Below are 21,071 nucleotides of genomic sequence, written 5' to 3'. Positions count from 1 at the left end.
TAATGGCAGTCAGGGTGCCATGGTCTAGCCTGTAGAGGTCTGTGTGTCCCTCCATGAATAGGCCTCCCCAGATCATCACTGACCCACCACCAAAACGGTCATGCTGAACCATGTTACAGGCAGCAGAATGTTCTCCACGGCTTCTCCAGACCCTTTCACATCTGTCACGTGCTCAGGGTGGATTTGCTCTCATCTGTGAAAAGCACAAGGCACCAGTGGTGGACCTGCCAATCCTGGTGTTCAATGTCAAATGCCAATCCAGCTCTATGGTGCCGGGCAGTGAGCACAGGGCCCACTAGAGGATGTCGGGCCCTCAGGCCACCCTCATGAAGTCTGTTTCTGATGGTTTGGTCAGAGACATTCACACCAGTGGCCTGCTGGAGGTCATTTTGTAGGGCTCTGGCAGTGCTCATCCTGTCCCTCCTTGCACAAAAGGAGCAGATACCGGTCCTGCTGATGGGTTAAGGACCTTCTACGGCCCTGTCCAGCTCTCTTAGAGTAACTGCTTGTCTCCTGGAATCTCCTCCATGCTGTTGAGACTGTGCTGGGAGACACAGCAAACCTTCTTGCAATGGCACGTATTGATGTGTCATCCTCAAGGAGAGTTCTGCTTGTGCAACCTCTGTAGGGTCCAGGTATCATCTCATGCTACCATTAATGACACTGACCCTAGCCAAATGCAAAACTAATGATTAAAAGTCAGAAAAGATGAGTCGGGGAAAAAAAAAAAGAAAAAAAGTCTGGTCTCCACCTATAAAACCATTCCTGTTTTTGGGGTCATCTCGTTGTTGCCCATCTAGTGCACCTGTTGTTAATTTTATTACTACCAAAGTAGCTGAAACTGATTAACAACCCCCTCTGCTACTTACCTGACCAGATCAACATCCCAGGAGTTCCATTGACTTGATATTATACTCAGATTACAAAGTGTTTAATTTTTTTGAGCAGTGTATATCTGATGCACTGTGGCAATAGGACAGCAACTAGGACGGTGCTAAAACCCCGACATGAACCTGACACTTGGAGCCGATCTCAGTGTACCCATTGAAACTATTTTATAAAAATGATGAATCCTACCTAAGAACCAGTACCACTCTATGGCTGCGAGCAGCAAAGACTCTTCGGTGGCTGTGTTGGGTTTAGGTTTCCCTTGTTATTTGCAAACTGTGGACAATCTAGATGTGTTTTGCGTGATCTCAAAAACAAAAAGGAGGAGCCTTAGATCATCTATATGCCAGCTCACGATATTACCGTAGTTTTGTAAACTTAAACCCCACATATACAACCAGGCAGACCACAGCATAGACACCATGGTCCACATAGTGGTTGCAGCAGTCGTCTCATGTGGCTTCTAAGCTAGAAGACATAGGCAGAAAAGCATGTGTCGTATTTAGTGAAGGACGCCTGGGGGCTACTCAGTACAGCAAAACTATAGTATTTTCATAGAAATATTAATGAGATAAACAAAATATTGGCTAGAAAAAAAAAAGGCAGGCAGGGAAAAGTGTAGTGTTTCCTCACATTGGTGGTCAGTGGAGAAATATCCCCTTATATTGATGGTCAGTAAAATGCTCCCCTACACTGGTGGTCAGAGGAGGGGGGTTGTTAGATTAATGGAAAATGGGAGGTCAGTGGTCAGATTGCCCCTCACATTGATGGTCGGCGGGAAGAACGCCCCTCACCAGGGGCGGACTGACCATTTGGAAACTCTGGCACTGCCCTAGGCCCCGGGGTCAGTAGGGGGCCCCATGAGATGACCCTGGTACCCCTTTCATAGGCTTTGAGTTTGGGCAAGGACACAGGGGCCCCATGATCCCCTATTGCCTGAGGGCCCCATGAATTGTCAGTCCACCCCTGCCCCTCGTATTGGAGGTCGGCGGGAAGAACGTCCCTCGCATGGGTGGTCGGCGGGAAGAACGCCCCTCGCATGGGTGGTCGGCGAGAAGAATGTTCCTTACATTGGGGGTCAGCGAGAAGAATGTTCCTTACATTGGGGTCAGTGGGAAGAATGCCCCTTACATTGGGGGTCAGTGGGAAGAATGCCCCTTACATTAGTCAGTGGGAAGAATGCTCCTTACATTGGTGGTCAGTGAGAAGAATGCTCCTTACATTGGTGGTCAGTGAGAAGAATGCTCCTTACATTGGTGGTCAGTGGGAAGAATGCTCCTTACATTGGTGATCAGTGGGAAGAATGTCCCTTACATTGGTGGTCAGTGGGAAGAGTGCTCCTTACATTGGTGGTCAGTGAGAAGAATGCTCCTTTTATTGGTGGTCAGTGGGAAGAGTGCTCCTTACATTGGTGGTCAGTGGGAAGAATGTCCCTTACATTGGTGGTCTGTGAGAAGAATGCCCCTTACATTGGGGATCAGTGGGAAGAATGTCCCTTACATTGGTAGTCAGTGAGAAGAATGTCCCTTACATTGGTGGTCAGTGGGAAGAATGATCCTTTTATTGGTGGTCAGTGGGAAGAATGCTCCTTACATTGGTGGTCAGTGGGAAGAATGCTACCTACATTGGTGGTCAGTGGAAAGAATGTCCCTTACATTGGTGGTCAGTGGGAAGAATGATCCTTACATTGGTGGTCAGTGGGAAGAACGTCCCTTACATTGGTGGTCAGTGGGAAGAATGTCCCTTACATTGGTGGTCAGTGGGAAGAATGTCCCTTACATTGGTGGTCAGTGGGAAGAATGATCCTTTTATTGGTGGTCAGTGGGAAGAATGTCCCTTACATTGGTGATCAGTGGGAAGAATGATCCTTACATTGGTGGTCAGTGGAAGAATGTCCCTTACATTGGTGGTCAGTGAGAAGAATGTCCCTTACATTGGTGGTCAGTGAGAAGAATGATCCTTTTATTGGTGGTCAGTGGGAAGAATGTCCTCCTAACACATAGCTAAACAGATCACTGGTGTCAGTAGTAACACGAGAGGCAGAAAACCTGTAATTCCTCAAGGCATTGCTAGAAACCTCTGAAGCAACCCTGGGGTTCCACAGAACCCCAATTTAAAAAGACTGATATATATACTGGATTACTGAGCACCAACAAGCCTGTGCAAGAAGAAAAAAAAACAAAAAAACCCCATACACCAGGGACAACAGAATTAAGGTACAAAAATGCAAAATTTTATTATTTAAGCTCAGTAGAAACAAAATTTACAAGTTACAATATCAAACCAGTGTGTATAAATGTGCAAGAGGATACCACAGCATGTAATAAAAATCACCCTTTTTCACTAAATGGTGAACCCGATACCTCGAAGAAGTCACTTGGAAATGACAGTATTGTTTCGTGGAGCTGTAAAAGGCACGCATACAACATTTAATGAAGGCACTGTGGCAGCCATGATTAAAAGGCACTAGAGTCAAGTGGTAAGTCACATTCTGTGGATACTGTGGATGAATGGAGCGGTCATTCACACACAGAATTCATTTATAAACAGGAACAGACAGAAAGTTGCGCAGAACGGCATCTTTGTGTGCAACAGGGACAGCTGTATCTTTGCCTAAACCATCGTACCACCCCAGTAAACCGGCACCAACTCTCCCCTTTGCTCGTGTTCGCTGCTTGCTTACCTCCGTAGTGCTGCTGCAGCCTTCTCCAATGTCAACGGCCTGTTCACCCAAATTTTCTGAGACACCGTTCACCCCTGTAAAATGAATCTCTATAGACCTGAAAGGGCTATATAATGAGAATGAAGGTCCTTGGGTATAGGACTCAACGTATGGGGATAGGCATGGCTCAACATCATTTTGTCAGAAAGGCTGTGAACACCAGACGGAGGCAACAGCACTGTGGCAGTAAGTGCAATAGCTGGGGGAAGAGGGCAGGGCAACAACAGTTCAGGGTAAGGAGGCAAAAAGCTACAGACGTCATTCAGTTCAGAATGTATTAATCCATGCGTCTGAATAATGCCAGTCTTTTCTTTTTGTAGCTCATCTCTCAATGGATTGAATCTTTGTTTGCAAATTCAGCACTTCAAGTGTTATGTCAAAATATAGGCTTGTGACGCTACTTCCTGAAAGAAAAAAAAAAAAAAAAAAAAAAAAAGCACTAGAAATCACAAAGAGCCCTATAAAGTTTCATATATCTCAGCTGGCCATTTTTCTTTTTTATTGCAAACTACTCGACCGAGATCGATAATTTGCTTGTTCTAAAAATCATACTTTTTTTCTTTCCATGACAACGGCCATGATTACAGCTGAGACTTGGAATGTGCTGCTCCCACACATGAACTTGGGTCGCTCTCCCAAGAGGCTGGGTGTAAAATGCCCCCCACACACTGCACAAATCCAAAAGGGAAGGAGGAAGGCGGCTGCACTCAAGGATTGCTGCAGAATAATAAATTCTGCGTCCAAAAAAAACAAAGAAAAAAAAACATTAAAAAGACACCTTGTTTTCATATCTTCTACAGTCACTGGTTAAAGCAGTCACCATGGTTGTATCAAAGTCCTGTAGTGTAATGTATACATAGTAGTGTAAAGGTTTGGACACAGTAGTCATGTAAGGCACTTCCCTAAAATTTGATCAGTTATCATGCTAAAAGGTTCCCTTTAAGCCAGGGGTATCTAAAACTGACCCTATGAAAAGTTTGCTGTACTTCAGACTTTAGGGGGGCTGAATTGTGGTCAGTGGGGGGGGGGGGGGTAGAAAATGTCCCGGGACCAGGATACACGAGAATAAGAACGGCCTTAGGATTGGTAGTCAGTAAATGTAAGAGTATTGCCCCATCGTTGGCGCCAGTGGGAGGAATAGCCGCACCATCGGCGGCGCCAGTGGGAGGAATAGCCGCACCATCGGCGGCGCCAGTGGGAGGAATAGCCGCACCATCGGCGGCGCCAGTGGGAGGAATAGCCGCACCATCGGCGGCGCCAGTGGGAGGAATAGCCGCACCATCGGCGGCGCCAGTGGGAGGAATAGCCGCACCATCGCTGGCGCCAGTGGGAGGAATAGCCGCACCATCGCTGGCGCCAGTGGGAGGAATAGCGCACCATCGGCGGCGCCAGTGGGAGGAATAGCGCACCATCGCTGGCGCCAGTGGGAGGAATAGGGCACCATCGGTGGCGCCAGTGGGAGGAATAGCGCACCATCATTGGTGTCAGTGAGAGGAATAGCGCACCATCTTGGTGTCAGTGGGAGGAATAGTGCCTTGTATTATTCAGAAGAATAGCGCCCCAAGGGCCGGTTAAAGGCTGGCAAAGGGCCGGATCCATCCGGCCCCCAGGCCAAAGTTTGGAGACCTCTGCTTTAGGCCCATCCATAGACGGTGCAAACTTCTTTCCTGAAACCACGGGTTGTAAGAAAGAAATTTGCACGATTCCCTCCTCCCGAGCTATTGTCTTCTCCCGATGGGGCCGGGGAAATCCACGCACGCCGGGAGAAGACAGTGATTATCGCTGGAGCAAAAGCAGCCGCTATTGATAAATGCAACTAAATCCGGCAGGCTGGTTTTACCAACGTTGATCAATTTGGCACATCCAGCCTGCCCACACACAGTTTGAATCTCAGCCGCTTCCTGTTGAACCGGTCAAGATTCAAACCGGCTATGACCAGCCTTAGTGTTTTAAATGCTGCCAACATGAAATCTGCTGTGTGCGGGGAATAGTGTTGTAAACAAAAAAGGATGAAAAAAAAAAAAAAAAAAAAAGTTAAAAACGGAATTAACCACACGTGTGAACGGCATCAACTATTTTTCACATACACAGATAACATCTTAGATTTTTGGTCCTTGTGGCTTTCAGACCAGTATACAAAAGAGTGAAAAAAAATAAAAAATAGAAATACTACCAGCAGGAATTCATCCAGTTTTTTTTAAAAAGAATAAAATCAGTAGGAATGTTTAAAAAAATACTATTTACAAGGTCAGTGAAAAAAAAAAAAAAAAAAAAAAAAAAAAAAAAAAAACACAAAATCAACCCTAACGCCTCGTACACGTGCTCTGCTCTCTGAAGAGCAATCAGATTCAGTGAGCTTTTGACAGGCAGTGAGGTATTACATTGCCTCCTCATCGCCTGCTTTAACCCCTTGAATATCAAATTAGCGTGACGCAAGCAGGCGCAGGGCTCTTGCGGAGCGGTCCCATTTACCTGAAAGCGTCAGGGAGTATAATTCCTGCAGCCGCATATGTACACCCCCTGGCCGCTGGTTCTGCAGCTATAGGGGTAGCGGTAAAACCACGGCTCATCCTCCCAAACTCACGTGCGAACGAGTCCTAAATCTCCAGCATTCGAATAGTCTCTTGTAACAAAGATTTTTTTTTTTTCACTTTTAAACTCACCTATTTTACACAGAGCAAATCAACATTTTTATATTCACACAATTAAATTAAAAACAAAATTTTGCTGAAAAGAATAAAAACAAAATCTTAAAAACAAAAAAAAATACATGCTTTGACTTATATTCCTTTAAAATTGTGATCCTACCCAGCCAAGGACAGAATGTGATTGAAGAAAAAAGAAAGAAAAAAAAAAAAAAAAAAATTGTTCACTTGTCAAACTGAAGGGTTTGGTCCATTTTTTGGTTCTGGGCTCACACAACCAAGCTCTCTCGGCTCAAAGCTTCACCCTGAAAGACAAAAATTCACAACATATGCAGTTAGTAGTTTATTTTCTGGACTCCAACCTATCCTTCCAGCCCCAAGTCCAATCTTTAACAAACTCGTGCAGACTCCGCCCCCGCAACATCGCCAAAATCCGCACGTTCCTAACCCCAGAAACCACTAAACAGCTCATCCCCTCCCTCATCATATCACGTCTCGACTACTGCAACTCCCTCCTCACTGGCTTGCCTCGCCACAGGCTATCCCCGCTTCAGTCCATCCTGAATACGGCTGCCAGACTCATTCACCTTTCCAACCGCTCCATCTCCACCACCCCCCTGCCAATCCCTCCACTGGCTTCCGATTGCGCAACGGATCAATTTCAAAATCCTAACACTGACGTACAAAGCCGTCCACCATACTGCCCCGAACTACATCACTGACCTAATATCCAAGTACCGCCCAACACGCACACTCCGCACCTCACAAGACCTCCTTCTCTCTAGTTCCCTGGTCTCCTCCTCCCATGCCCGCCTCCAGGACTTCTCCAGGGTGTCACCCATCCTCTGGAACTCCCTGCCCAAACCCATCAGATTATCACCTACTCTCCTCCCCTTTAGGGGCACCCTGAAAACCCATCTCTTCAGGGAAGCCTACCCCACCCCCTGCTAACTTGCAGACCTCCTCCACTCTTCCTACCACTCCATCCCCCACAGCTATCTCCTCCTGTGCCACCATCCCCTCCCTCCTAGATTGTAAGCTCGAAAGAGCAGGGCCCTCAATCCCCTCATGATTTGCATTGTATTGGTATTGTTCTGTTACATGTTCTGTCCCCCTTTGTAATGTACAGCGCTGAGCGAACTATCAGCGCTTTATAAATACTGTATAATAATAATTTAAAAAGAAAAAAAGCAATGGCTACTTTCCCTATGACAGGTTCTCTTCTAAAGAAGTTGTCCTTTATTTACCATCTTAAAACTGACTCACCTTTTTCATCTTCTTCCCTCGAGAGGAGACTGATTCGGTTTCCGTATACGGAGGAGGTGGCGGTGGAAAGTCGTCGTCGTCATGGCGGTTCCTTCTGCCATCTGAGCGGGAAGAATTGGCGATGCTGTCTAGACCATCACGGCTTCCGGCTTTCTGCTGTTGCTTCCTGCGCAAAACCTCATCAAGGAACCGATCATCATACGCTGGGTCTTGTCGGCGGCGGCCCACATCTTGGAGGTCATCTCTGCTGCGGCTTCTTTTACCTCCATAGTAATCGTCACGGGGATCAGGAGAGCGCCCGTCCTTACCTCGGCCGTATCCTCGGCTGCTGTTGTCGTCATCGGAATTGCGTCTTCCTCGGCTTCGACCCTCAGAGGGAGAATCGCGATAAGGTCGGTCTCGTCTGTCATACTCGTCCAGGTCGTCTACAGAGCGGGTACGGCCACGTCTCTCCATTGGTGGGCCATGATGGAATCTATCGTCATAAGGGCCCTGTCGAGGAATCGGAGGGCGACGGTAGTCACTTCCCAGGAGGCTTTCCTCCTCCATATCCCGGATGGGAGACATGCCTTGGTTGCGCAAGCGATCCAGACCGTTCCTGAGATTGTTTCTCTGATCTTCCTCATGTAAAGAGCTCACCTCACTCATGACTGTAGCTGGAAAGGAAATTAAAAAAAAAAATTAAAAAAGGCATTCCGCAAATTAAACACTATTATACAGGATTTATATATATATTATTATACAGGATTTATATATATATTATTATACAGGATTTATATATATATTATACAGGATTTATATATATTTTATTATTATACAGGATTTATATATATATTATTATACAGGATTTATATATATATTATACAGGATTTATATATATTTTATTATTATACAGGATTTATATATATTTATTATTATACAGGATTTATATATATTTATTATTATACAGGATTTATATATATTTATTATTATACAGGATTTATATATATTTTATTATACAGGATTTATATAGATTAATAATATATATAAATCCTGTATAATAATAAATATATATAAATCCTGTATAATAATATATATAAATCCTGTATAATAATATATATAAATCCTGTATAATATATAAATCCTGTACAATAATAATAATGATAATATATAAATCCTGTATAATATATATAAATCCTGTATAATAATAATAATATATATATAAATCCTGTATAATAATAAATATATATAAATCCTGTATAATATATATAAATCCTGTATAATATATATAAATCCTGTATAATAATAATAATATATATATAAATCCTGTATAATAATATTATTATACAGGATTTATATATATTATTATACAGGATTTATATATATTATTATACAGGATTTATATATATTTATTATTATACAGGATTTATATATATTTATTATTATACAGGATTTATATATATTATTATACAGGATTTTCTATATATTATTATTATACAGGATTTATGGCGCCAACAGTTTACTCTGCGCTTTACAATATAACGGGAGACAATACAGCAACAATACAGTTCAATACAAGAGGGATAGGAGGGCCCTGATCCTTGGAGCTTACAATCTAAGATACATTGTTACCTACTAGTTAACTACTTTCAGACTTTAAGTATTTACATCGGGATGATACCCAGTATTTTTTTTTCAGCTTTCTTGTAAAAGCACTCCTAGCCGCTGGATTGCTTTGACAACTGACGGGACTCTTTGAATTTAATTTGTTGGCAATGGCAACATAGTGGAGAATTGGCAGAGAGGGGTGCTGGACCCTGAGCGATTGGTAAGGTGAATAGATCTGGTAGCAGCATTCATGACAGACTGACATACATGTGGCCGTGTGGGCCGCGTTTTGCACAAGCACAAGAGCGTATTCATTTGAATGGACTCCCGTGCCACGCAAAGAAGTCCCTGCACTTCTTTGGAAAACGCAGCTCGCAGGGGAACCTCGGTTCCCAGTACGGTTGCATTTTCCAGTGTGGGCGGCGTGCCATTAGAACTAATGGCACCCACCCGCGGGTCCGCATTTCTCTGTGCAGGTGGTACGGCTGCACTGATTTTCATGCGGATCCCCAGCGGCACCACCCGCACAGATGTGAACCTAGGGTGAAGGAGGGAAAGCCTGTGTATAAGTAGGCCAAATGAGGATGGACTTGCAATATTCAAGGCAAGAGATAACAAGAGAATGAATCAGTAGCTTCCTAGTGGCATTGGTTAGGAAGGAGCATATTCTGGAAATATTACAGAGATAAGGTGAACATACCATTTTCAAATCTACCGCCAGGGGCTCCTGGTCTGGTTGGGTCGAAATTTGCCAGCTCCTTCTCCATGTAGTAAAGGACCCTCATGGAATCATCCTGCTGGTTGGCCTGTATGCGGTAGCCACTGCGCACTGCAACATGTAAAAAAAAAAAAACACATTAGATTCCAAAGCATAGCTTCTATATCCAGAGACCATTGGTCAATCATTCAAGATCTGCCATGTATAAAATTCTAAGTGAAATACATTATTGTTATAAACACAGACTACCTGGAGATGACATGTAGGGAGAGAAGAAAGGGAATACAGCAGCACTCTCTCGTATTTAGACATGTATGCAGAAAACAGAAGGCCGGGGGGTACAAGGATTGGAGCAGAACTGGTCAGCTGTTCACAGGAATCAGCCAGGTTTTATTTAATGCAGCAAAACATCCAACCAGCTGCTTCAGAAAGGTCACTCCACCCAAAATTGTTATCAGAGAGTAAGACGGTAACTCCAGATATTACAGTAAACCAGCCCTATTAAATTCATAGACAAGACACTACCATGCATATATACACATACCTGACGTTGGTACATCGTTGTCTCGAATTAGAGGAGCCTGGGAGCTGTGTCCGCCCACTAGAAGAAGAACACCACATTAACATCTGGAGGAAAACATTTCAAGTTACACTGCAGCTAGAAGATTGTTCTACCAGATATCAAATTATTACCAGAACTTGCTGCATCGAAGTCCATTCCGTATCCGTTGTACATGGGCTGCATTGGTGCCATTTGGATGATGGATCCGGGTGGCGGCACTTTCACCTGGCTGGGATGGGAGTACACTGAAGGCGCATACACACTGGGGGCATACATACTAGGCACTCCGGCTGTTGCTGCCTTTCCTGCCTCATACACTGAGGAAACAAAGCGGGAGATTAGATTTATTCCTTGCTTTTGTACAGCTAATTCAATTTGCCATTCGTGTTTATGATTAAAAGGGAACTTCTCATTATCCAATTATGGTCCTTAATTGGCAATGCTGGGGCTTCTGGAAGAACGTTTATTTTTTTAATGGCAAGCATGTCACCCTGTAAAATGCTGCAAAATGTGCTGTGCCAGGACTAGTATAGGCTTCCTGCATCAGATGGGAGCCTCACCTATGACAGAAGGGCATTCCTGATAAAGCTGAATTCAAAAAAGGAGAAGGAAAAGGGGGGGAAGGGGAAGGAAAGGAAAGGAAAAGGGGGGGAAGGGGAAGGAAAGGAAAGGAAAAAGGGGAGAAGGGGAAGGAAAGGAAAGGAAAAAGGGGAGAAGGGAAAGGAAAGGAAAAGGGGGAGAAGGGGAAGGAAAGGAAAGGAAAAGGGGGAGAAGGGGAAGGAAAGGAAAAGGGGAAGAAGGGGAAGGAAAGGAAAAGGGGGAGAAGGGGAAGGAAAGGAAAAGGGGGAGAAGGGGAAGAAAAGGAAAGGAAAAAGGGGAGAAGGGGAAGGAAAGGAAAAAGGGGAGAAGGGGAAGGAAAGGAAAAAGGGGAGAAGGGGAAGGAAAGGAAAAAGGGAGAAGGGGAAGGAAAGGAAAAGGGGAGAAGGGGGAAGGAAAGGAAAAGGGGAGAAGGGGGAAGGAAAGGAAAAGGGGAGAAGGGGGAAGGAAAGGTAAAGGGGAGAAGGGGGAAGGAAAGGAAAAGGGGAGAAGGGGGAAGGAAGGAAGGAAAAGGGGAGAAGGGGGAAGGAAGGAAGGAAAAGGGGAGAAGGGGGAAGGAAGGAAGGAAAAGGGGAGAAGGGGGAAGGAAGGAAGGAAAAGGGGAGAAGGGGAAAGGAAGGAAGGAAAAGGGGAGAAGGGGAAAGGAAGGAAGGAAAAGGGGAGAAGGGGAAGGAAGGAAAAGGGGAGAAGGGGGAAGGAAGGAAGGAAAAGGGGAGAAGGGGGAAGGAAGGAAAAAGGGAGAAGGGGGAAGGAAGGAAAAGGGGAGAAGGGGGAAGGAAGGAAAAGGGGAGAAGGGGGAAGGAAGGAAAAGGGGAGAAGGGGGAAGGAAGGAAAAGGGGAGAAGGGGGAAGGAAGGAAAAGGGGAGAAGGGGAAGGAAGGAAAAGGGAGAAGGGGAAGGAAGGAAAAGGGAGAAGGGGAAGAAGGAGAAGGAAAGGGTAATATGTTGTCCTCATTCAACTGCAAAACACAGCTTCTTTACAGCTGGCTAGTCTCTATCATCCAAAGTGTAAATCTTTATTCTCTACATGGTAAAACACAACTGTAACATGCTAACGCATTTCGGCTATATCGGTTACAGCTGAAACGCATTAGCCGGTTACATTTGTGTGTTACCATGTAGCGAATATAGATTTACATTTTGGATGATACCGAGTAGACGGCTGAAATTAATAGGAAGGAAGGAAAGAAGGGGCAATGCCCTTGCAGTGGGGCCCTCCACAATGAAAGGATTAAATGTGCACTAAGACTAGGGAGTAGAGGAAAAGACTAATACTTATCTTACTCCATCTCCAGCTACCTGTGCTCTACTCTACGTAGCTCCAAGCTGCTGTCGGGCCCTCAATGTTCTCACATATAATACAGGACTAATCATCCTGAATTGTATGTGAGGACATCAGAGTGCGACCTCCGACCAGAGCTTCTTAGCAGAGAAGAGACATCAAGGAATCAGTCTCAAAGGAATGGAGGGAGCCTGCTAAAGCAAGGAACAATTACAGCGAATACCTCTGTCTCTGGACTTAAGCAAGTAACCCTCATTGTAGGGAGGACCCGCTGCGACAAACAAAACACACAAACAATCCCCTCTAGGTGATTAATGCACATATTAAGGATTTGTAATACTTTTTTTTGCAGATTCCTACCCTTTTCTGCTCTGAACATATAGCCATTTGTTTGATCACGTTATTTGAATAATGATTCGGAATAGAATCGACTGGTTCATTACAATCATCTGAAAAATCTGATTTGTATCTTTTCAGATTGAGCAACAAACAAATGGCATAGGAGCTGTCTGAACTGGCTGCTGAGATACAACCACTAACATGGTGCAGTAACGGAGCGGCAAACTTACATGCTCGAGGGCAGCAGCACTTCTCAGGGCAACAGGGGCAGCGCACATAGCAGCAGCAGGTGTGTGGGCAGCACTGGCACCAGCAGATGCCAATCATCAGGAGTAAGAAGAAGCCAGCAAGGATAATAAGCACGACAAACAGCCAATCTGGAAAACACAAAAGGTAGCAAAACAAGTTGAAAAACACAAGAAGCGTTTACCAAGAATAAAATGTCTTCATGAGGAAAAAACATAGGAGAAAGTGAATACTGAAGCAGAGTATGATCCCCTCCCTTCGTAGACTGGGCCGCAGGGCAGTATTCCAACATAACGACCCCAAACACACCTCCAAGACCACCACTGCCTTGCTAAAGAAGCGGAGGGTAAAAGGTGATGGACTGGCCAAGCATATCTCCAGACCTAAACCCTATGGAGCATCTCAAACGGAAGGTGGAGGAGCACAAGGTCTCTAACATCCACCAGCTCCGGGACGTCATCATGGAGGAGTGGAAGAGGACTCCGGTGGCAACCTGTGAAGCTCTGGTGACCTCCATGCCCAAGAGGGTTAAGGCAGTGCTGGAAAATAATGGCGGCCACACAAAATATTGACACTTTAGGCCCAGTTTGGACCTTGTCACTTCGGGGTGGACTCACTTTTGTTGCCAGCGGTGTAGACATTAATGGCGGTGTGTTGAGTTATTTTGAGGGGACAGCAAATTTACATGTTATACAAACTGTACACTGACTACGTCACATTGTAGCAAAAGTGTCATTTCTTCAGTGTTGTCACAAAAAGATAGAATCAAATATTTACAAAAATGTGAGGGGGGACTCACTTCTGGGAGATACTGTATATTCAGTTTAAAAAAATCCTGCATTTTTTTTTTTTTTTTTTTTTTTACTGCAACCCCAGTGTGAAAACATACATAGACAAACATAGGGAAGCATTTTTCTTGAGCTTTTCGGGTGCTTTTTTTTTTTTAATGCAAAAATGCTTCAAAAGCTTCAGTGTAAAAGTAGCCTAAAGGCTTTCACTGTCAGTAACAAAAAGGTCACACAAGAGCAGACACAGAGGAATCTAACGGGGTTGCGGACAATCTAACCCAGAGGTAGGCAACCTCCAAACTTCAGCTGTGGAAAAACTCCAAATCCCATTAGGCATTGCAAGACGGACAGCCACAGATGTGACCGCCGATAGAGGAGGCATGACAGGATTTGTAGTGCCAGAACAGCTGGAATTCTGGAGGTTGTCTACCCGTTCTAACCCTCCTCATCACTATCCAAAACTAAGTCACTGAGCACACTGCTGCGATTTAAAATTGCGCAATTTGTGTGCAATTTCAGATGTGATTTCATTGCTACTTGTGAGGATTTTCAATGATTATTTGCAATTTGCAGCGCGATTTCCACTATATTTTATGTATGTGAAATCACAAAAAAACTGCAGAAAAATTAATGCTAGAACTGCAGAAAATCACAAGTTAAGACACGGACATTCACTAGATGCGATTTCAATTTGCAAATCGCACCTGAAATAGTACCGGTGTGACCGGACACTACAGAAAGTTTTAGTTGGCGTGACAATTTAAAAACATTTTGACTCATCCGATTGCAATTTTGGTTATTATCCATTAACCTCTTGCCGTCCGCTTGCTGTTGATAAACGGCAAGACGGTGGCAGTCCAAGGACGGGTTGGCGTTCATAAACGGCGCCCGCCTTTTCTAGCTGTGCGCGCTCCCTGGGAGCGCGCAGCACCGCGATCCGGAGCCCGGTGTATCCTCCGGACACAGTGAAACACCGATCATCGGACGGGACCTCTAGACGAGGTCCCGATCATGTGATCACTGATTGGCCAATCAGTGATCACATGCAAAGTAGTAAGCAAAATGTCACTTGTGACATCATTGCTTACTACGTGTGAAATCTGTGAATGATCACAGAGGTCACATGGTACAGGGCTATTCACAACAGCCTTGTACCATGTGACAAGGTGTGACCAATCACAGCTCTCACAGTATTTCTCAATGGCTGCAAGAATGCAGACAGAGCGAAAGAGAAATGATTGCTTTTACATCCTATATGGGTGTAAAAGCAATCACTGTAAAAAAAAAAATCTTCATCACCCCCCACAAGTAGTACAGTGTCACCATGGTGACACTGTACTGCTAGGGTGACAGTATGTAAAAAAAAAAAAAAAAATACATAAAAAAATAAAATAAAAATGTAAAACAAAAAGTTTAAAAATTATAATTTTTTGGTTATAAACTAATTTGGCTTATTTTTTTTTTTATTAAAAATATAACAGAATACATTTTGGTTAAGATTTATGACGAAAGATTATTTATTTGCAAAATTTTATAAGAAAAACACTTTTTTTTTTCAAAATTTCTGGACTTTTTCATTTACATAGCAAAAAAAATAAAAATCCCAGTGGTGAATAAATACCACCAAAATAAGGCTTTATCCGTCTCAAAAAAATGGTAAATAATTCATATGGGTACAGTGCTGCATGACCGCGCAATTGTCATTCAAAATGTGACATCGCTGAAAGCTGAAAATTGCCCTGGACAGGAAGGGGGTAAAAGTGTCCGGACTGGAAGTGGTTAAGAGATGCTACTTTATGAATTTCTCTTTAGCAAAGGCTAGTTGTCAGTGGCAAATAAACGTAAAGTGTGTCTAAAGACAAAACCTTTTTTTCTCCAGTTTAGGATGGAATGGGGAAAAGTTGAGCCCGTGGCAGGTTTCACTGCTATCCGGGGCCCCGATCGAGGGATTTGCCCTTGCTTCCTGTCCAGGTGACACCTTTTTTTGCCAAACAGAAGAGAGGGAAAATCTGCAACTGGGAAAGACTATAAAATCTCTCTCTCTGAAGGTAGGTTTTTATTACACAAGAGGTGGATTTATTAACCCCTTTACGCCGGCCGCACACAAATGTGCGTCCTCCCGGCGTCTGGGCCTAGACGCCGAGCGGCCGCACATTTGCGTTCAGGTAAGAAAAAAACGTATGTGCTGAGAGCGCGCGCTCCCAGCACACATGTCCGGTACTCACGGAAAGCTCCCGATCTGCTCTTTCGATCGGGACCTTTCCCGATCATGTAACCGCCATGACGACGCCCCTAAACCACGCCTCGCCTCCCAGCCTCTGAAACTCTTAAAGGGCCGGGAGGCGCCTCTGGGAAAGGGTTAAAGGCAAACAGACTGAGCACACTGCAAGGGCAGTCGCTCCAGAGCTTAGTAAAAGGGGAAGCTCTGCTGACTTCCATCATCCAAAAAATGCTGTTTTTTTTTCCTTGCATGTAATTAGGTATTCTTCGCAAAGTGAAGCTTTCCCTCATTTACTAAACTCTGAAGCAAATGCACAATCTGTTTACCTTTAGTAAATCAACCCCACTGTATGTGGCCTCTCATGATGCATCACCCTGCCCATCTGTGTTTTTTTTTTTAATCTGAGCATACAATAGGCCATTGATAGATGCAGCTCGGTGTCCATACCTGGCACGGTTGTGTGCCAGTGACACCCTTGTGCATGCATGGTAGTATCATCATCATGGCCTGGCCAATCAAGATTGATGAAGACTCCAAACCTAGATGAAGACCAGGTGAAGAATAAAACACAAAGTAATTAGGGGGACCTTGGCCATTGTATTGCGAGAGAAAGGCAAGAGTGATGCCTACTCTGTTTAAAAGTAGTGCTGATGTGAGACAGATGGAATAGTTGAGCGCTCTACATGCCTGTTCGATTGCGGTGTTCGAGGCATCGTGGCACCCATGGGATAATTTCACCTCTTACCACCTTTCTCCAAATGTACGGTTCTAACGGCCTCCCCACTGTTGCTATGTGACATTATTATGTTTGTTAATGGACTAAATGCAATTTCTCCTGCGCTCCGGGACCCAGGCCGGTGGTGAGTAGATCAAATCCCAACAACCACCGGGGCATACAAGGTCGTGCAGCTCCAAACCAAGGCTGGGGAAGCCCAAACAGAACGGTGAAGTAAAACAAGAAGAAGCGCACCAACCTTGCGCATTACCTCAGTAACCAAATTTATTTAGTAAAAGAATGGTACTCACAAACAGCGAATAAAAACAGGCATGCAAGTCCTCCCAGGGGCTTCAAAGGCAAGAGGCCAGCGCGAATCCCATCATGGGGGTGGACACTCAGTACAGCTGACATGTTTCAAAGGTCATGCCTTCTTCCTCAGAGCTCTTGCCTTTGAAGCCCCTGGGAGGACTTACATGCCTGTTTTTATTCGCTGTTTGTGAGTACCATTCTTTTACTAAATAAATTTGGTTACTGAGGTAATGCGCAAGGTTGGTGCGCTTCTTCTTGTTTTACTTCACATTATTATGTTTGTTACCATGCAGATTTCACCATCAATGTGCTCCCTCTTTCATTTACGGTTTGTGTGTGTGTATATATATATATATATATATATAATAATTATATTATATATATATATATGTGTGTGTGTCTGTGTGTGAAAACCAATAAAAATTGGTCTTGAGAACGCCCTGTAGGTGCGGCGAAACGCGTCGACGCACTTCCAGTCTGCCGTCCCGTGTCACTTCCAGTGAGTGGAACGCACGCCGAGCGGTGCGTTCCAAGCGGCCATTTTGACTATTGTTTGGATTTGTATCCTGTCATCCCTTGCTGAACCAGGCTGTGAGGTCTCTGCAATGAGGTGTGGAAGCTGTGGAAATTGTGAGCCTATGGAGGCAATAAAATGAAGCTTCTGATAAATGTGAGTGGTCTGGTAATATTTTTTTTAACAGTACATCAGTTATTAGCAGTATTATACATTTCTTTTCCTTGCACTCCTGTGGAGTTTTGTGAGAGGATAAGGCAGGAGCGAGTGGAGGAAATACCCCAAGTTCTATAGGGTGGTAAGGAGTCCTGAAGGCTTAGAGGGGGCATAGGATCCCTATACATCCTAAAAGGTGCAATACTCACCTTCATCTGGTGAATGCGGCTGATATTGGTTTTTTCACTGGTGATTGGTGGAAGCACTATCTTGTTTTGGACATTTGATTTTTTTCACCATTTGGTTGGGAAGCAAGGACTTTTTTATATATATATATATATATATATATATATATATATATATATATATATATATATATATATATATATATATATATATATTTTTTTTTTTTTTTTTTTTGATTTGGACATTTCTTTGAATTCTTATGTTTTGAGGGGTACCTTTATTGATTTTGTTTTTCACTTCTAGGTTATTAAATCATTGATTGAAGGTGTTGATTTGCGCTGGTTTTTGTTTTTTCATATTTCGGTTCAAATTACCTGTGCACAGCAGCAATCTATTACCTGGGTGCAAGCTTTAGAGTTACTCCTGTGTGCTGGGGTTGTGTGTATACTTAAAAAAAAAAAAATGGTTAATATATATATAGAAAAAAAAAAAAGAAAAAGTGCCATAACACACAAATATTTCTCAGTATACTTGCACATTATGGCAAAGGCTCCTGGGGGCTCCAACCTTCCAGCACATTTTAGTTCCATTTTATGTCAACTGTAGAACAAGCACATGAAGAAACAAGGACCTAAAGGAGAGGCTAAAAATTAATTCAGTCAAAGATTTGCTATAAGCCCTCCAAAGCAGAAGACGGAAAGTGCGCCTTAAATACCAGCATGAGCGCAGTAGACTACGCCGAGTGTATTGAAGGTCTAAAACCAACCAAGCAAGTGACAAATCTAAAACCGGCACCAAACCACGCCCGAAATAAGAAAACGAAGCAGAACACCACATGGTACTAAATAAATTGTTACAGTAGTAGTAAAAGTTGTATAAAAAACAATAACTATAGTACAGAGTATCCATTTCACCTATATTGTCAACAAAAGTTTATATATAAAAAAATAAATACACTTCTGGGCATTTCCTGCCATACTGTTGATCGTTCCCAGGCGCCCAGAAAAAAATGAATCAAAAAGGATAGGAGCAGCCGCACTTCGAAGACTCATTTCACCTACAAGGTCGGAGGTCTTCCTCTACCATTAAGCCCAGCCTTGGGGTTATGTGTCAGAGGAGGAGGTCCCAAATGGGACACTGTTCATGCTGTCCAGATCAATAAAGTTACCAGTGTTTGAAATTTTCTTTGCAGTGCAGCTGGACTTTTCATTTGGATTAGGGCACTCTGTGGGGGATAGGATGAGCTCCTGCTGGCGTTTAGCACACGATCATCCACAAGGATGACCCGATTCAGGGCTCGGGAGCAGCGTACCAAAAAGTGAATATCTCTGTAAAGAATAATTCAAAAATTTAAATGGAAATACGGTCAAAATTTCCTGAGGGGCACTAAAAACATTTTATTGTCCCATAATTACTGAAACACAAGTTAGTCCAGTATTAAAAGGCAGATTTTAACATTCACAAATCTGTTTGCCAACGCACAGAAATTTAGGAAATGCAATTGTTTAAACAGCAGATTATTCTGAAGAAGTCATTTTTTGAAAAGGTCAAATTCAGTTCCCAAGGTTTCTGAAGGCCTAGTTCACATGGGTGTACAGATCTGTATGCTCATGCAAAGAGCAGTCTTCAGGTGCCTGAGATGCACAGGAGTTCTGTGAAGGGGGTAAGCAGCCTGTTCGGATCAATGATAGATGACCGGCTGCACAGACCTGCATGGATCTCCAGGCACAACCTGGGGTGCGCATCCATGCAGGTCCAGTGCACAAATCAGAACACAGTGGTGTTGATTTACTAAAGCCGGAAAGTGTAAGATCTCATGCAGCTGTGCATAGTAGCCAGTCAGCTTCTACCTTTGACAATAAAACCTGGAAACTGATTGGTTTCTATACAGAGCTGCACCAGATTTTGCACTCTCCAGTATTAATAAATCAACCCCAGTCTGTGTCCTGAGCCGTGTATTGGACCCGCACAGATGTACAATACAGGATGTGCTTGAGAATCCATGCAGGTCTGTGCATCCAGCTGCCTGTCATTGATCTGAACAGGCTGCCCGCACAATGAACGGACCTCCTGCGCATCCAAAGCGGTTGATGGTGGCCCTTCGCAAAGGCATACAGACTGGTACACCCATGTGAGTGAGGCCAAAGGGTCCCACAAGAAATGTAACAATACTGATGGCATCAGCATGTCAAGCTAGCGGAACACTGAGGGGATTTACTAAATTTGAAGAGTGCAAAATCTGGTGCAGCTCTGCAAAGAAATCAATCAGCTTTCAGGTTTTGTAAAAAATTAAAGTGTCATTAAAACCCCGACTATGAAAAACTCTCATTACATGATATAGAACAGAGTGTGCATGCTGAAAGCCACTAAAGTTTTTTTTGTTTTGTATAGAGTGAAATATACCTGGCTGATCCTGCCTTCAGCTGTCCCTCCCATCTTCTCTGTGTCCCCATTTCAGCCTGAGATTGCCAATTGGCTACCATGTACAGCTGCACCAGATTTTGCAACCTTCAGTTTTAGTGAGCCAACCCCCCCACTGTATCAACTTTTTATTCATTAGAAAATTTCGGTATATTAACGTCTAATCTGCAAGCACATTAAAAGATGATAAAAATGTATCTTTGTCCATTCACTTGGTTTTTAAAAGCGCAAATTGTAAAATAACTGTACTACTTACAAACATTGGGGGTGGATTTACAAAAGCAGAGTGCAAAATATTCTGCAACTCTGCATAGAAACCAATCAGCTTCCAGGTTTTATTGCCAAAGCCTATCGGAACAAACATGAAGATAGATGCTGATTGGCTACCATGCACAGCTGCACCAGATTCTGAGTGCTCCAGTTTTAGTATATCAACTCCAATGGCTTTCTTGAACTGTGGCAAACACATCTGACAATGTTACTCTTAGCTCTTTTATATAAACTGACTTGTGGGTATTTTAGGTTTGGTGGACAAGAAAAGCTGTTCGCAAAAAAAGCTTCTTTTATTGCCAACAAGGGGGCAGATATTTATTGTATAAAGGGTGGGGGTGGGGTGAGGTAGCTGGTCATGGAACAGTTACCTTCCATGTTATCTATCTGAAAGTCTGGTAACAGTTCAGAGACCGCTGAGGTTTTACCTACGGGACAAAAGAAAGACACGTTACCAAACAGAGATTTGTGCCAAAAATAAGCGAATTATAAAAAGGGGTACAATTACATCAACTGGAGAAAAAAAAAATCCCTATGCAAAAACAAAAAAAAAAAAAAAAACCTGACAGGTAATACAGAATATTAGGATCTGAAATATTTCAACAGAGGGGATATTTTTTAAAATGTTTTCTGTATC

At 43.5% G+C, this 21,071-nt stretch overlaps 1 protein-coding gene across 2 annotated transcripts in view; it reads right to left on the bottom strand.

Moving 5' to 3' along the window:
- Positions 1-3,099: 3,099 nt before the first annotated feature.
- The window catches only part of LSR (lipolysis stimulated lipoprotein receptor), a 30,921-nt gene continuing 12,949 nt past the window's right edge, over positions 3,100-21,071 (bottom strand). The window contains exons 4-10 of one of the 2 annotated variants that reach the window (XM_089668871.1): positions 20,806-20,862; positions 12,836-12,982; positions 10,520-10,705; positions 10,371-10,427; positions 9,809-9,937; positions 7,522-8,177; positions 3,100-6,560 (exon numbers count right to left, since the gene is read on the bottom strand). In XM_089668871.1, the coding sequence (XP_089524997.1) occupies positions 6,525-6,560; positions 7,522-8,177; positions 9,809-9,937; positions 10,371-10,427; positions 10,520-10,705; positions 12,836-12,982; positions 20,806-20,862 (1,268 nt within the window). In that variant the 3' untranslated portion in view covers positions 3,100-6,524. The remainder of the gene's footprint in view (positions 6,561-7,521; positions 8,178-9,808; positions 9,938-10,370; positions 10,428-10,519; positions 10,706-12,835; positions 12,983-20,805; positions 20,863-21,071) is intronic. The other variant, XM_089668872.1, reaches the window with a different exon arrangement.

This window comes from Staurois parvus, unplaced genomic scaffold (genome assembly GCF_062004578.1).
Source record: "Staurois parvus isolate SC_StPar_1 unplaced genomic scaffold, SC_StPar_1.0 ptg000065l, whole genome shotgun sequence".
NCBI classification, from domain to species: domain Eukaryota; kingdom Metazoa; phylum Chordata; class Amphibia; order Anura; family Ranidae; genus Staurois; species Staurois parvus.
Note: the sequence above shows the minus strand (reverse complement) of the source record. Positions and strands in the feature narration are given on the sequence as shown.